At 38.4% G+C, this 18,058-nt stretch overlaps 1 protein-coding gene across 12 annotated transcripts in view; it reads left to right on the top strand.

Moving 5' to 3' along the window:
* The window catches only part of THOC2 (THO complex subunit 2), a 132,424-nt gene that overhangs the window by 47,942 nt on the left and 66,424 nt on the right, over positions 1-18,058 (top strand). For all 12 annotated transcript variants that reach the window (XR_013412544.1, XM_015128126.3, XM_077987565.1 and 9 more), the window contains exons 9-12: positions 11,846-11,938; positions 15,305-15,460; positions 16,339-16,511; positions 17,792-17,987. Coding sequence is in view for 11 of the 12 variants with exons in the window: in XM_015128126.3 (XP_014983612.1) it covers positions 11,846-11,938; positions 15,305-15,460; positions 16,339-16,511; positions 17,792-17,987 (618 nt within the window). In the remaining variant the exon portion in view is untranslated. The remainder of the gene's footprint in view (positions 1-11,845; positions 11,939-15,304; positions 15,461-16,338; positions 16,512-17,791; positions 17,988-18,058) is intronic.

The following is an 18,058-nucleotide window of genomic DNA, read 5'->3' as shown; positions in this document are numbered from 1 at the left end:
AAAGAGACCTAACTGAGGCACTTCACTGGTCAAAAACCTTTACTTGTAGGATGAAATTATAACTTCTAAGTGTGGCAGAAATAGCTCTTCACAATTTGGCATTGTTCTTTCTGGCCTTATCTTTATAGTTATTTTTTTTTTCTTAAATCTAATATTCTAGTCATATTAAGTGACTAGCCATTTCTTGAACTTAGATATAGATATTGCTGTGAACCTTTATTCCTGTAGTTCTTTATAACTAAAAAACTATTCTTACCCAACCCTCTCACTTCTCCTTTCTTCATCTTGTGAACTCCTATTTATTCTTTAAGAGCAAATGCTCCTTGCTCTGTAAAGGCTTAGCTGACTCTTTACCCATGCAGAATTAGTCACTTCTTAATCTGTATTCTCGTAAAACTTGACACATAACTTCTAACACCCATCAGATTATCTTAGAATAAATTGTATCTATCTCCTTTGCCAGATTGTAAACCATATAGGGCAGGTTCTATGTTTTACTAATTCCTATGGATTAGTTTGTTGCCTAGCCTATAGTAAATGCTCACTAATTATAAATGAGTGATCTATGTTTTAGGAAGACAATTCTCTTGATAGCATGGAGGATTTTAATGTAATAAGGCCTCCATTTACCTTTTGGTATAACTCTGCTAATTTGTTTACTTGCCTGGGATAGTCAGCTAGTCAGAAAGCATTCATTGAATGTTTATGATTATGCTCTTTGCTAGGCACTGAGGTTACTCTGGTGTAGAGGAGTGTCTGTTTCTGTACTCTTGGAGTGTGAGGTCAGGTTAATAAGATAATTCCTTTTAGTATTCTTAAATGATATAGTACCTACTGCCTTTGCTAATCTTTTATTTTCTATGATCTGGGATGCTGCAGCAGACAGAAGAGAAAGCAGACAAGAGTTTAAAAGCATATAGCTTTTCAATACCAAACAAGAGACATGGTAGGGTTTTTGGGCAGGAGCACAATACCTTTGTTCAAAAATGAGCAGTGGAGGCTGGGTGCAGTGGCTTGTGCCTGTAATCCCAGCACTTTGGGAGGCTGAGGCAGGCAGATCACCTGAGGTCAGGAGTTTGAGACCAGCCTGGCCAACATGGCAAAAACCTGCCTCTGCTAAAAATATAAAAAAAAATTAGCTGGGCGTGGTGGCGGGTGCCTGTAGTCCCAGCTACTCTGGAGGCTGAGGCAGGAGAATCTCTTGAACCTGGGAGGCGGAGCTTGCCATGAGCCGAGATCGTGCCACTGCACTCCAGCCTGGGCAATAAAAGCGAAACTCCGTCTCAGAATGTTCACTGTTGGTATTGGGAAAGAGATTCAAGCATTCTATCAGATTTTAAGAGCCACCATGATTGCTTTGGGCTTGAGTACATGAAGCCAACTGCTTTAGTGACAGGTTGGCTGAAATTTAACTTGTGCATGATTAATTAAAATATAAATTAGGGCTTTGGAGACTGTAGGTTTGAGAGCATATGACAGTGAATAATGATGACCTACTACATAACATCAAGTTAGTTGAATGTAAGTTTTAGAATTAAAATCTTTTTGTATAAAAACATTCCTTATAAATAATATAACTTTTTTGAGCTGAATTAAAATATACTCGGGGGGGTTGACAGTATTTGAATAATCCTTTTTTTTTTTTTTTTTGTAGACAATGACCATTTTTCTTATATAAGAAATGCTCAGCCAAGAAATACTTAATTTAGAAATAACTTGTTCTTGGAATGACTAACCCTCATATTGCTCTATGTAATACCATCCCTTTGTTTCTATTGTTAGAACTGTCTTATGGGCCGGGCGTGGTGGCTCACGCCTGTAATCCCAGCATTTTGGGAGGGCGAGGCAGGTGGATCACCTGAGGTCAGGAGTTTGAGACCAGCCTGAACAACATGGAGAAACCCCGTGTCTACTAAAAATGCAAAATTAGCTGGGCGTGGTGGTGCATGCCTGTAATCCCAGCTACTTGCGAAGCTGAGGCAGGAGAATTGCTTGAACCCAGGAGGTGGAGGTAGTGGTGAGCCGAGATCGCGCCATTGCACTCCAGCCTGGGCAACAAGAGCGAAACTCTGTCTTTTTAAAAAAAAAAAAGTCTTGTCATTGTGAGAATCTGCATTCTTAAGGGCCGTGGAGGGTAGGGGAAGAAATGTCAGATATTTTTGAAAAGTTGTGGCCTTGAAGGTAAAGTAAGGAAAGCTGTGAAAATCAGGAACTGCTTAGGTGATGTAACCTTGAGAGTTGGCTCCCAAGCATGTATGGCCAATCTGTGTATTGGTCCCTGGTGTAATTCCACCATCCATCCCCCTTTCCCATCACTACCGGAAAATGTTCACAATCCCTTTCTCCAACTCATATTTTGACCAGCTGGGTCTTATTTGGATTAATAGGCTTCTTTTTTTCCCCCTTAATGCTAGTATTACACTATGGTATCAACGACAGTGAGAGGTTGAGCATCCCAAATCCACAAAGCTCCAAAATCCAAAACTTTTTGAGCACTGAATGATGTTCAAAGGAGATGATTGGAGCATTTTGGATTTTGGGTTTTCAGATTTGGGATGCTTAACCAGTATGCAAATATTCCAAAAGCTGAAAAAAAAAAAAAAATTCCCAAATCTAAAACACTTCTGGTCCCAGGCATTTTAGATGAGGGATACTCCACTTGTACAGTAGAGGACTTGGGGACAGCATGAGAGACAGCACAGGAAGGGAGTACAAGAAAGTGTGAAGGTACCAGAAGACAAACTTGTCTGGATTGTCGTTACAGGAAAGGAGGAGGAGGTGATAGGTCTCATCTGTATTGCCCTTTGATTTCTGGATTCAACACACAGTAATAGTAATGGTAGTACCATGGTTCAGCCCTATTATACATACCCAAATTCATTCATTTAAGAAATAGAGATTGAGCATCTATATTTGTGCAAGGTAGAATACTAGGTACTAAGGCTTCATCTGTAAACAGAAATTCTTTTTTGATGTTTACATTCTGAGTAAATTATATGTTAGAAAATAATTAATGAGATGGGGAAAAATAGAGAGCAAGATAAGATCAGGAGTGGTAGGTTGCAATTTTAACTAGAATAGTGAGAATACTCATTGAAAAGATGAGATTTAAGCAAAGACATGAAGGATATGAGGATGTAAACTGTGTAGATGTCTGAGGAAGAGCCTCTAGGCTAAGGGAACAGTCACTGCAGTGGCCCTAAAGTGTCAGCATGCCTGACATGTTGAAGAAAAGTAAGGAGGTCAGTGTGGATGTATCAGAGTGATTGAGTAGAACAGTAGGAGATGAGGTCAGAGATGCAGGGGATGAGATCACAGAGTCAGTGCAAGGTTTTTGATTTTGATACTGTGTGAAGCCAGTGGAGGGTTTTGAGTAGTGTAGTGATGTGATCTAACTTAGCTTTACATTTTGTTTCTCTCTTATTTTATTGTGAACATTTTCAAATGTAGAAAAGAGTGAATAGTATAATGAATACTTATAACCCCATTATTTACAATTGAGTTTATTAACATGTTGCCATATTAAAAATTTTAATTTGTGTTACAAATATCATGAAAGCTTCTTCCTAAATACTATAGTTTACAGTTTTTAAAAGGAAGGGCATTTTCCTTTTTTCTCTTTTTTGAGATGGAGTTTTGCTCCTGTTGCCCAGGCTGGAGCACAATGGTGCGATCTCAGCTCACTGCAACCTCCGTCTCCTGGGCTTAAGCGATTCTCCTGACCCAGCCTCCTGAGTAGCTGGGATTACAGGCGCCTGCCACCATGCCTGGCTAATTTTGTGTTTTTAGTAGAGATGGCGTTTCTCCACATTGGTCAGGCTGGTCTCGAACTCCTGACCTCAGGTGATCCTCCAGGATCAATTTCATAACATAACTAGATTACTGTCATATAATAAACCTAGACTGTATTCATATTTTCCAAATTGTCCCCAAAATGCATTTTACAACTGGTCTGTTCAAATAATGATCTAATCAAAGACCACATGTTGTATTTGATTGTCAAGATTCTCCTTCTCTTTTAATTTAGAATAGTTCCCCACCTTCTCCATTTTTTCATGGCGTCGACTTATTGATGAGACTATTCCTAGAAGACCCCATCTTTTGGATTTATCTAATTGCTTTTTCATCTTATTTGTTCTTTATTTCCTGTATTTGTTATATACTTGGAGTGAGGTCTAAAGACTTGATTATGTTCAGGTAAAATATTTAATGGCAAAAATACTTTATAGATTGTGATATTATGTAACATCTAATGTTTGACTGTCTTTAAATGGTTCAGTAAGTTTGTGACAGTCTGATCCCTCAGTTATACAATGGCACTCCCCCTACCCCCATCCCCACCGTCTTTCCCTTCAATAACAAATTATCTGCAGGTTGATACTTTGGCAACCTGGGAGTATCCAGTTTCTCATCAACTTTACGTTAAATGGTTTAGAATCCATGGATGACCTTTGCTTGAGCCAGCTTTCCCTTTAGGGTTTCCAAATTGATGATTTACTAATTTTATCATGCCCTATATATTTATTAGCTGTCATTCTTCTAATAAAGAAGAGTTGTCCCTTACTAACTCAGGCTGTTTGCTTTCCTTGAAATACAGTTCCTACTGGAAAGGCAGGACAAATGATTAATATGTTCCCACTAATTGCGAGCTATCAGAGTAAGGAGTTTCTTTAATAGCAACCTCCAGTGGTGACGTGAGTCGGGTGTGTGTGTGTGTGTCTGTGATGAGAGAGAGAGAGAGACAGAGAGAGAAAGTGTGTGTGTGTGTGTGTGTGTGTGTGTGTGTGTGTGTGTGATTACTTAGATTTTCAGCGGATCAGTCTATGTGTGGCAGCAGTGGATATCAATGAGATTCTGAATGTATTTGAAGGTAAAGCAATAGTGTTTGCTGATGGATTGGATACAGGATGTGAGAAAGTAGAGTTAAGGACTATGCTGAAGTTTTTTGGACTGAGCAGTTAAAAAGATAGTGTTGTCACCAACTTAGGGAAAATTTCAGGTGGATTGGGTTTGGAGTGTTGGAAGTGAGAATTAGGAATTCACTTTGTGCATGTTAAGTTTGAGATGTCTCTTCGACATCCAAGTGTAGATAATCAATTTATGGATCTGAGTAAATAATTGGATATATGGACCTGGTGTTCAAGAGAATAGACTGGGCCAGAAATAGAAATGTGGGTATCAAAAGCATGTAGATGCTATTTAAAGATATGACATTGGATGAAATCACTAAGGGTTGTATACTGAGAGGCAAGAGAAGAGAGCCAAGGACTGTGTCTTGGGGCACTCCAGTGTTAAGGGTCTAGGAGAAGACGAGGAACCAGCAAATAATGTAGATGACGAACAACTTGTAAAGTAGGAGGAAAACAGAGAATGTGGCATTTTGGAAGCTAAATAGAGGAAGGAATGATTAACTGTCAAATGCCTCTGACAGGTCATTCAAGGACTGAAAATTGACCGTTGGAGGGAGGTCAAAACTAGCAGTTTTGGTGGAATTGGGTGATATTAAGAGATAATGGGAAGAGTAGAATTGGAGACATTGACAATTGACAACTTTATCAAGCAGTTGCTACAAAGGGGTACAGACTAAATGGGATGGTAGATGGCAAGGGAGTGGGCTTGAGAGATTTTTTAAGATGAGAGAGAGAACGTGTTTGTATGCTGATGGATACGACTGAGTGGAAAGGGGAGAGCTGGTGATACAGGGGAGAGAGTTGAGAATTATTTGGAGCGGTGTTCTTGAGGATAGAGAAAATGGAGTTTGGTGCTTAAGTGGGTGGATTAACATTTTATAGGAGGATAGAGAGTTTATCATAAGAGGTATAAAGGCAATATATGTAGGTATAGTTGGGTAGGTGTGATTGGGAGTTTGTAGAAGTCCAATTGATCTAATTTTCTTACTGAGAACAAGGACATCAGCTGTGAGGATGAGAGAGGAGGTATTGGAGGTTAGGAGAGGAGGTAGGGAAGTACAGTTATGTGCTGCACAATGATGTTTCGGTCAACAATGGACCACATATATGACAGTGGTTGCGTTAAGATTATAATGAAACAGGAACACATAGCTGAAAAAGAGGCCCAAGAAAAGGAAACTACAGGAGAACAACCCCCAAGAAAATTCACAGTAAAGGGTTTAGCAGAAGCTTTTCAGCAAGCTCCTTAAAAAATTTGAAAACATGGGCCGGCCACGGTAGCTCACGCCTGTAATACCAGCAATTTGGGAAGCCGAGGCGGGTGGATCACTTGAGGTCAGCAGTTCGAGACCAGCCTGGCCAACATGGTGAAACCCCGTCTCTACCAAAAACAGAAAAATTAGCCAGGCATGGTGGTGCATACCTGTAATCCTGGCTACTAGGGTGGCTGAGGCAGGAGAATCACTTGAACCCGAGAGGTGGAGATTGCAGTGAGCCGAGATCATGCCACTGCACTGCAGCCTGGGTGACAGAGCAAGACTCCATCTCAAAAAATAAAAAATAAAAAAAAGTTTGAAAACATGGACCCCAACACTGACCAAGGTTTTTATTAATAGAGAGGAATGTACATGGTGCATTATCTACTTACAAGCAAATCTGTGACAGGCAAACCATCATGGCATGGACATATTTCTGAAAAGAGTGACACCTCCTCAAGAAGAGCCTCAGGTCCTTCAGGAGGTATTCCAGAAGAAGACATTGTTATCATAGATGACCACTTCATGAGTGGTATTGCCCCTAAACATCTTCTAGTGGGAAAAGATGTGGAGATGGAAGACAGTGATATTGATGATTCTGATCCTGGGTAGGGCCTAGGCTCATGTGTGTGTTTGTGTCTTAGTTTTTAACAAAAATGTTTAAAGAGCTTAAATCTTTTTTTTTTTGAGATGGAGTTTTGTTCTCCTTGCCCATGCTGGAGTGCAATGGCGCAATCTCGGCCTCACTGCAGCCTCCGCCTCCCGGATTCAAGCCATTCTCCTGCCTCAGCCTCCCGAGTAGCTGGGATTACAGGCGCCTGCCACTAAGCGTGGCTAATTTTTTGTATTTTTAGTGGAGATGGGGTTTCACCATGTTGGTCAGGCTGGTCTTGAACTCCTGACCTCAGGTGATCCACCTTCCTCGGCCTCCCAAAGTGCTGGGATTACAGGTGCGAGCCACCGCACCTGGCCAACAAGTCTTAAAAATACAAAAAAGCTTATAGAATAAGGACATAAAGAAAAAAATTTTTGTACAGCTGTACAAAGTGTTTTAAGCTAAGCGTTATTACAAAAAAGTCAAAAAGTTAAAAAATATTAAAAAGCTTATAAGGTAAAAAAGTTACAGTAAGCTAAGCTTAATTTATTTTAATTTATTGAAGAAAGAAATATTAAAAAAATTTTAACCTAAATATATAGTGTTTATAAAATATAGTGTTAGTAGTGTCCAGCAATGTCTTAGACCTTCATATTCACTCGCTAACTTACCCAGAGCAACTTCTGGTCCTGCACGCTCTATTCTTGGTGGGTGTCCTACACAGGTGTACCATTTTAAATCTTTTATACTTGCTACATAATATTAAATATGTCCAGTTTTTTTTTGAGGTGGAGTCTCCCTCTGTCACCCAGGAGACCCTAAGCTTTCTCTTCTGGGTCTGAGTAGGCAGGAAGTGAAGACCGAGGCAGAGCTATGAATGGTCTGGCCAAACTTTGAGGAGTCTTCTAATGCACTCTCTTTTCCTATTTATTTTTGCTCCAGGTCTTTAAAAAAACTGTCAATATACTAGTTGGTCACTAAGCTGACAGAACATAGATTCAAGTGGCCACACGTGATGAAGAATACAGACTTTACAAAAAGGGTTTATAAAAGTCACTAAACACACACACACAACAATAAATCCACAATGAGCAGCATCAACCAACCTCTGGGCATTTGGGGGTGGATAATAATCTGATCTCCATACTTGCTACATAATATTAAATATGTCCAGTTTTTTTTTTTTGAGACGGAGTCTCCCTCTGTCACCCAGGCTGAAGTGCAGTGGCACAATCTTGGCTCACTGCAACCTCTGTCTCCTGGGTTCAAGTGATTCTCCTGCCTCAACCTCCTGAGTACAACTGGGACTACAGGTGCACACCACCATGCCTGACTGATTTTTGTCTTTATAGTAAAGACGGTTTCACCATGTTGGCCAGGCTGGTTTTGAACTCCTGACCTCAATTGATCTGCCTGCCCCGGACTCCCAAAGTACTGGGATTATTACAGGTGTGAGTCACTGTGCCCGGCCTAGATAAGGAATTTAAATCAATAGTCTTAAAATGCTTTATGAGCTAAAGGAAACCAGGAGTGTGCTGTCTCACCAAATAAATAGAGAACATCCATAAAGAGATACAAAATTATGAAAAGGAACCAAACAAATTCCGGAGTTGAAAAGTACAATAACTGAAATAAAAAATTCACTTTAGAGGTTCAACAGTAGATTTGAGCAGGCAGAAGAAGCCAAGCCAAAGAAAGAACACTGTAAGTAACTCTAGGTAAAATATAAAAGCCAGTATTATTACATTTGTGGTTTGTAACTCCTTTTTTTCCTATATGACTTAAAAGACAAATACATAAAATAATAATTATGAATCTTTAAAAAAATAATTTAAACTTTTATTTTAGACTCAGGGTACATGTGCAGATTTGTTACCTCGGTATATTGTGTGATGCTGAGGTTTGGGGTACAATTCATCCCATCACCCAGGTTATAAATCTGTCAAATGGCATACTATAAAAATGTAATTTGTGACTAACAATAGATGGGGAGGGGCAGAGATGTATAGGTGCAGAGGTTTTGTACACTATTGAAGTGAAGTTGGTATTAATTCAAACTAGGTTGTTTTAAGTTTAAAATGTTAATTATTATACCTAAAGGAACCACTAAGAAAATAATTAAAAACTAAACAGAAAAGAGAAGAAGGGGATCAGAATGGTGCACACACACAAAATCAAACAAAAAAGGCAGTGATAGAGGAAATGAGGAACAAAAATATGACAGAAAACAGCTAGCAAAATGATAAAGTTCATCCTTATCTATAATTATTTTGAATGTAAATGGATTAAACTCACCAATTAACAGGCAAGAGTTTGGCAGAATGTATAAAAAATCATGATCCAGCTATGTACTGTGTATGAGGAACTTGCTTTAGATTTAGAGATACAAATAGCTTGAAACTGAAAGTATGGAAACATACTTTGTGCAAGCATTATGCTGGAGAGACCTGGGGTGGCTATACTAATATCAAAGTGGACTTTAAGACAGTAAGTTTTTACAAGAGACAATGAAAGACATAATGATAAAATGGATAACCCATTGAGAAGATATAACAGTTATAAACATACATGTACCAAACAACAGAGCCCCAGAGTATTTGAAGCAAACATTGGCAGACTTGAAGGAAATATAGTTCTGTAATTATTGGACATTTCCATACCTTACTTTCATTAATGGTTAGAACAACTAACCATTACTTGACAAAAGATGAGTAAGAAAATAGAAGACTTGAACAACGTTATAAACCAATTAGACTTTTTATATATATAGAACATTACACCCAACAACAGAATCTACATTCTTCTCAATGCACATGGAACATTCTTTAGAATAGACCATATATTAGGCCACAAAACAAGTCTCGGTTGAAATCATACAAAATATCATCTCTGACCACAACAGATTGAAACTAGATTGCAACAATAGTGAGGGAGTAGTGAGTGATATGAAATTCAAAGCTGGGAGGATAGAGGGAGAATAGCCTGGAAGCAACAATAAAAAGCAAAAAGAAAACTGCCACATCACCTCTAGGCCTGGTAGTGTGAAGTGTCTGAGGAAAACAGCTACCATTTAACTGGGTTACAATGGCAGTGCTGTTCTCAGGGTGAACCAGGTTCTGTGTGAGCACCATGATGAAAAGAACCTTTAGATGAGAGGTTTGGATATAGGGAATTTTGCTGAGGATGGATCATGAATTCCATATGATTCTGTGGAAGTATTTCAAGGATGTGGAAAGGTATGATGGGACAGAACAGGGATTGTGCATAACAGTATGTGGATGAGAGTGTGGGGCATATTGTGGTGATTTATTTAAACAAGAATGAAGGGAGTAATGAACATGGCTCTGGTACATTCAAGTCAGGTAGTGGAGGAGAGGTTGTCAATAAGTTAAATAAGCTTTTGTGAGTTTGTTTTGAAACCCTGGCAACAATTGGTTTTTATGGGAAAATGTTTTGATACTAAATAACCATTTATAAACATTTATTTTTATATGTTTTAAAAAGTTTTTTGAGATGGAGTCTCTCTTTGTCACCCAGGCTGGAGTGCAGTGGCATGATCTTGGCTCACTGCAACCTCCGCCTCCTGGGCTGAAGTGATTCTCCTGCCTCAGCCTCCCAAGTAGCTGGTATTATAGGTGGCTGCCACCACGCCCGGCTAATTTTTGTATTTTTAGTAGAGACGGGGTTTCAGTGTGTTGTCCGGGTTGGTCTGAAACTCCTGACCTCAGGTGATCTGCCCACCTTGGCCTCGCAAAGTGTTGGGATTACAGGCTTGAGCTGCTGTGCCTGGCCTGCAAACAAATTAGAATTAGGAAACTATTGTTACATTGAAGACATCTCATCTGTTTTTTAAAAATAGAGTGAAACAATGCCTTCTATAAATGATAAACATTAGTTTGGTTAGCTTTGTATTTTATTTGCGTAATATCACAATTGTGGGAAGAACCTTACATACAAAGGTCTCATTTTCAGTATTGAGTATAAAAAGAACATAGTGTATTGTTATTGTTTGCTTTTTATTTACATTTGGCCAGTTAGTTATTGCCAGTTATTCTCACGTCACTGTTCCATTCATCTGACCTCAGCAGTATGCAAATTAGATTTGAAAATTCATAGCATTCAAAGATTCTTATGTTTCTATGTAGGGTCCTCATGGCTAGCCTGGAATTGACTTTGACATTCTGTACTTTAAAACATCGATTTATTCATCTGTAATATTTACGTACACCTGTTTTGTGGGGAACATCAACTGACAGCCAGATATACTTAGTATAAAACCCAAGAAATAAAATTAAAGGAAGAAAAATATAAAGCAAACGCTGATGGTTCTTCTGCACTTGTCAGTTTGTCTCTCTGCGTCTCCACTGAGAACTAATTTGAAAAAGCAAGTTAAGAAAACACACATGTATCAGCCAGGCGTGGTGGCTCATGCCTGTAATCTCATCACTTTGGGAGGCTGAGGTGGGAGGATCACTAGAGCCCAGGAGTTCGAGATCAGCCTGAGCGACGTAGTGAGACCCCATCTCTATTAAAAAAAAAAAAAAAAAAAAAAGTCGAGTGTGGGGGCATGTACCTGTAGTTCAGCTACTCAGGAGGCTGAGATGGGAGGATCGCTTGAGCCTGGGAGGTCAGGGCTGCAGTGAGCCATGATCATGCCACTGCACTCCAGACTGGGTGACAGAGTGAGACCCTGTATCCAAAAAAACCCCTAAAACCAAAAAACACACAAAGAACAGAAAAGAAAACACAGATATAAACAGAACTGCAGACTAAATCTTGTGCATTATAAAATATCACTCTATTCAGTTGTGAGGTTTTATTTAAATGTTAACCTGCACTGTAAATTGTGTCCATTTTTGAAATTACTTTCCTTGTGTTCTTCAGAAGATGTTCCAATGTGAAAAGGGATGTTGGCATAATAATCCTTGTATTGAATTCAGATGTTTGGTAAGATAAGGAAGAGCAGTGAAGCACTTTCTTGGCCTAGAGTATTTGATCTAATTGTTCTTAATTATTGGTAGGTGAAGGATGTTGCTTTAATTGTCCTTTCTGCACTAAGTGGAAACTTTTTTTTATATTTCTAGGAACCAAATGGCGAGACACCATCATCTTTATACAGAGTTGCAGCAGTACTTCTGCAATTTAATCTTATTGATTTAGATGATCTTTATGTACATGTAAGTCAAGTGGGCTGCTAAGAATATTTGGTTGTCTGTCCCAAGGGTAGGGAAGAGGAGTAGGTAGCCACATAGCACCCCCAGGATTGGGTTGGTTCTAGGTTCTCAAGTCTTACTCTTTGAAGCCCCACTACATTGTTGCTTTTTGTTTATTTTATAAAGTGAATGAATTTAGTTCTTTGGCAGTCTATGAAAATTACATACCTTTTTGGTCACCTTTACGGAGTTTGAGTTTGGATATGAAGTTCAAGTTCTTAACTGTCATCAAGGAGTAGCTCATGGGGAGAGAGGCCAAGTTCTAACCAATGTGGTTTTTTAAGCCTTTTTATTATCTACAAATGATGAGAAATACGGAGTTACCTATATACTGCTTCTTTCTCTCTAAACTGTTAATTTTAGGCATTCAGGATGAATGGGGAACTTCATTAGTGTATTTTTATGTTTAGTATATTTAAAAAATATTTTTCTTGTGTTATTTGTGTGCACTAAATGACTACTATTATGCTTTTATTGCTGGACCCAGGATGTAGAAGAGTTCATGATTGTGGCAGTTGATCTCTAGTTTAACAAAAATTTAGCCATCAGTTTGAAAATCTAGGCTAATAGTGTATAAATTCCTCTTCTATTAGGTTTTGCATTAGGATATCTATTATTTTAAAACAAATATGTCCAAAGGTGATATCATCTTCACTGCCTTTGAAATCACTTTATTAACATCATTGCCTATTTTTGTATACTGTGGCTACAGAGTTGAGTAAAACTTGGTCTCTACCTTGGAAGCAGTCATAGTCTAGCAAAGGAAAAAAAAATTTTGCATTATTTAATAGGTACTCTATTGGAGATATTCACAAAGCTCAGAATAGATAGTGACCATATCTGTCTTGGGGGGCTTTTGGAAGACTTTCCCAAACTAGTTATGTTGAACTGGGATCTTGATAGACAAGTAGGGTCATCTAGGCTGAAATGGTAGAAAACTTTGTAAGTAGAATTAACTGAGTATAAAGACAGGAGGAGTTGTTGTTGTTGTTGTTGTTTTGAGACAGAGTCTCACTGTTACCCAGGCTGGAGTGCAGTGGTGCGATCTCAGCTCACTACAACCTCCGCCTCCCGGTTCAAGCGATTCTCCTGCCTCAGCCTCCCAAGTAGCTGGGATTACAGGTGCACGCCACCATGCCCAAGTAATTTTTGTATTTTTAGTAGAGATGGGGTTTCACCGTGTTGGCCAGGCTGGTCTTGAACTCCTGACCTCAGGTGATCTGTCTGCCTCAGCCTCCCAAAGTGCTGGGATTACAGGCATGAGCCACCATGCCCAGCTAAGGCAGGAGATTTGAAAGGGCTTTTTTATCCCTTTATGGGACTGTCAGGAAGCTCAGAGTGGTTGGAGCCTAGGGTGATATATAGGGGGAATGAGGATGGAATAGAGAAGAGCTAAACTGCTAAGGGCTTAAGTGACATAGTAAAGAATCTGGATTTTTCTGTTGGGAGTGGAGAACCATTTAGTATTTAAAGGAGAGATGTGATGTAGAAACTGAGAATATGGAAAATTGGACAGAAAAGGGAGAATTTAAAAACCTAGGTATGACTTTACAGGGAAGTATAGACCGGCATATGTGGAAGGTACAAATTGATGATAGATTTATTACTCATTATGATTGCATTTAACAGTAAATGTAAGCAGACTAAGTGGTCCTGTTAATATGACAAAGATTGTCAAATGGAATTAAAAATGAGTTTATTATTTTTATGAGAAACAGCTTAAACCTAAGGATAATGAAATGTTGATAGTAAAAGGATGAGAAAATATATCAGCAAACTTATTATTGTTGGACAAAATAGACTTTTTGGCAGAAGGAGACAAAGAGGGCTACTTCATAATAACAAGATTGTGCTCACTAGGAAGATAAAAACAGTTCTAACTTTACATGTATCTAATGACATATTCTCAAAATACACAGAAATAAAAGTTGAGAGAACTATAAGAAGAAACAGTTTGCCCATTAGAGGGAGTTGTAATTGTCTGGGTAAAAGGTAAGGACCTGTGGCCGGGCGCGGTGGCTCACGCTTGTAATCCCAGCACTTTGGGAGGCCAAGGCGGGCAGATCACCTGAGGTCAGGAGTTGAAGACCAGCCTGACCAACATGCTGAAATCCCATCTCTACTAAAAGTACAAAATTACCCCGGGGGTGGTGGCCCATGCCTGTAATCCCAGCTACTCGAGAGGCTGAGACAGAATTGCTTGAACCTGGGAGGTGGAGGTTGCGGTGAGCCGAGATCGTGCCATTTCACTCCAGCCTGGGCAACAAGAGCGAAACTGACTCAAAAAAATAAATAAATAAATAAATAAATAAAAAATAAAACAAAAGGACCTGTGCCAGGTGTATAAGTACAGCAATAAAAATGTGTTTGATTGCCAGGGGAGAACATACAGAATGAGAAAAAGTCTTGCTTACTTCCTTGCACCAGTCCATAGTGACTTTTCTCTCTCCTTCCTTTTTTTTTTTTTTTTTTTTTTTGATTAATGGAATGGAATCTATAATGTTTAATATTTCATTATTATTTTCATTTACTGTTTATGTTAAACCTAACTAATGAAATAGATTATGCATTTTTAGGGGGCAGGAACATTTCTTTTATAGTTTATAGTGACTAGCAGAAACTACTAAGTAATGGTTTGTTGCCTGAATTTTTCTTTGTGTTAGGGTTATTTTATAAATGTCTACATTAATCATCTTTCACTCATACAAGGTGACTGTACTTGAGATACTTGAGCCTTTTTCATAATGGGGGGTTGACTATGCACATAGTACTTTTCCTTTTGCAATAAACTAGTAACTGGCTTGTGACTTAAGTTAAATAAGCTTCTAGAAGAAGTGAGATGTCAAGTTACTAATAATTTTTCTACCTAAAATTTTTCATTTAGATGATTTAAATTTATCCCTTCGTGTTATTCAGTAGCTCACCTTTCCCGTATTGGATCCATATTGCAATGCTTTATTTAATTTGGAGTTTAGCCTTTAATGGGGAAATTTGTAATGTTTTTAATGGAACTGCTATATATTTTCTTGGGTAAACTAATAAATTCAATGGAAAACATCACTGTTGTGGTATTATATTACTTTAGGGACTCTATCAGACAGAAGATGTGAAACTTTGAGCTGCGACTTGATTTTAAAAGGGGTACAGAATTCAGGTACTTAATTCTGTCAAATTATAAGAAAATAACTGGAATTTACTTAGAAGGCAAATGGTCATGAATAAGTTAGACTTCTTATTTTTAGTTTTATCAATTGAGAATAGTGTTTGCTTTTTATGTGAACAGGTAGTTGGTATTAGCTGTTTTATGAAATTTTAATGTACCATTTTTAGCTTCTTCCAGCTGATAATTGCATTATGGATGAACATAAACGAGAAATTGCAGAAGCTAAGCAAATTGTTAGAAAGCTTACGATGGTTGTGTTGTCTTCTGAAAAAATGGATGAGCGAGAGAAAGAAAAGGAAAAAGAAGAGGAGAAAGTAGAGAAGGTACGTAATTCATTCTAGTAAGATTAAGTGTCTTCTGGATTTTGAATTATGAAATTTAACTTCTAAATTGTCATTTATGGAAGAATAATTTCTTAGTTTTCATTTTGCTGAAACCTCATTTTCTGGATCATTTGCTCCAGTGGTTTTATTTTTAATCTGAATGGTTCCTTTTTAAGAGAAGCTGTCATATTTTTTTCTTGTATAAATTTCAAAATGTTTTCTAAGTAAAATCACAAGAGGTATTGACTTTAATTGTCCTCTGTGTATTAGTGGCCCTCAAATCCTAAAGGGATTCTCATAGATGATGAATTCTGGTTTCCTGTGGCACGACATAACATTAAGTAGAACTTAATTCCAAGTCTATAAACTGTAATGCCTGTGTCTGTTTTTTTTTTAAATTAATTTATTATTATTTTTGAGACAGGGTCTCACTCTTTCACCCAGGCTGGAGTTCAGTGACATGATTACAGCTCATTGCAGTCTTCTGCTTCCTAGACTCAAGTAATTCTCCCGCCTTAGCCTCCTGAGTAGCTGGGACTATAGGCATGCACCACCACACCTGGCTAATTTTTGTATTTTTTGTAGAGATGGGATTTTGCCATGTTGCCCAGGCTTGTCTCAAACTTCTGAGCTCAAGTGATCTGCCCACCTCAACCTCCCAAGTTCCTGGGACTATAGGTGTGAGCTGCTGCGCCTGGCCCTGATGTTTTTTCAATAGCTAAAAATTTTGATTGTACTTTCAGGAATATATTGTTTAATTTCCCATGAATAACAAATATTTTTGATGTGTTGCTTAGGTCAATTTTTTAAGTGATGAAGTATTAAGATTTCTTGATGTCTGTATCCTGAGTATCTTAGTTTTGACTATTCATTTTTAGCCACCTGATAACCAAAAACTTGGCTTGTTGGAAGCCTTATTAAAGATTGGTGATTGGCAACATGCACAGAACATTATGGATCAGATGCCTCCATACTATGCAGCTTCACACAAGCTAATAGCCCTTGCTATTTGCAAGCTCATTCATATAACTATTGAGCCTCTCTACCGAAGGTATGTATCTGTATACTTTACTAATCATTGAGGTAGAAATAGCTTAGGACTACAACAAATTCTGTATTTATCTTATCTCCTCAAACCAAGCATGTATTATAGTACCTTTTATCAAAAGATAAGAACTATTCACAGAGTGTATCAGTCTGATATATATTAATCAGTGGCTTGTCTTCTAACGTCTACACCAGGGGTTCTAGAATGTGTGCTGCAGTGTAGTCTAAAAACTACAAGTTAGACTTCTAGGTTACGTTTGTTCCATTGAGAGTTGAAACCCCATTCTTCTGGTTTTGACTTTTCCTCCTCTCAGTGGTTGGGAGGGGCAAAGAAGAATTTCTGAAGTTTTTTCTTAGTGTAATTTTTCTCTATCCTGGCTGAGTGGCTCTGAGTGAGGACATTGCCTTTCTGATTCCCTTACCTTTCCTGGCATATAGGTTGCTGTTCTGGAAATTACTAGTGCAGCCTCTCTTATCATCCCTGGTTACTATGTCGTCTAGTCCTTTAGCTTTCTGCCTACTTGCAGGATACGTAGGAGCAGTATTGATAGCAGCTCTGGCTACAGCCCCATAGATCAGAGCCTGCCTCAAAAGCCTCAGCCTTGTGACTTTTGTGTAGCTGCTGGTTGCTGCCGTCAGTGTCACCTCATGGGCCGTGGACCATGCAGGCTTCTTAGAGAGCGACCCCTGTGACTCCACAGTGGGACACCTGCTGAGCAGGTGGGAACTCTGGGTGTGATCTCCTGAAGTGACCCTCTTTAATTACGTGACTCACTTTCCCTACCACCACATTCTACATACTCTAGGTTGTGGAATCCAGATTGAGAAATGTCAATGTCAGTTGACTTGAATCAGTGTTGTTATATCCATATTTTTCTGTTTCATCTTTCAGTGTATCTTAGGTCCATCCCTTGTTTCCCATTCCCACATCCAAGTTCACGATACTGGCCAAGTTTAAAAGCAGATTCAGTTGGTGTATGTTAGATGTTCCTTGAAATCCGCACTTCTCTGATTAAGCAGTTAATTTGGAACATTCTCCTCTGAGTTCTGATTTTTTTTTTTTCTCTAATGACTGTTGTTTTTATGTGTTTCTACCAGTTGAGAATTATCTGGTATAATAAAGTTAGGCACAATTGAAATGTAGAAAGCAAATATGAGCAAGAAAACATTTCGCTGATTAAGATAACTTTGTTAACTTAAAATGATAGATATTGTAGTGTGTGTGTATATAGTTATATTTATTATATATATGTATTTATTTATTTATTTTACTTTTTAAAATAGAGTTGGTGTTCCTAAAGGTGCTAAAGGCTCACCTGTTAATGCTTTGCAAAACAAGAGGGCACCAAAACAAGCTGAGAGCTTTGAAGATTTGAGGAGAGACGTGTTCAATATGTTCTGTTACCTTGGTCCTCACCTTTCTCACGATCCCATTTTATTTGCAAAAGTGGTGCGCATAGGCAAGTCATTTATGAAGGAGGTAAGTAAGATTTTTCTTACAAACCTAAATTTTGAAATGAAAATGTTCTGAGTGTACTTGTGTTATGAGTA

The sequence above is a fragment of the Macaca mulatta genome, chromosome X (assembly GCF_049350105.2).
Source record: "Macaca mulatta isolate MMU2019108-1 chromosome X, T2T-MMU8v2.0, whole genome shotgun sequence".
In the NCBI taxonomy this organism is placed as follows: Eukaryota; Metazoa; Chordata; class Mammalia; order Primates; family Cercopithecidae; genus Macaca; species Macaca mulatta.
Note: the sequence above shows the minus strand (reverse complement) of the source record. Positions and strands in the feature narration are given on the sequence as shown.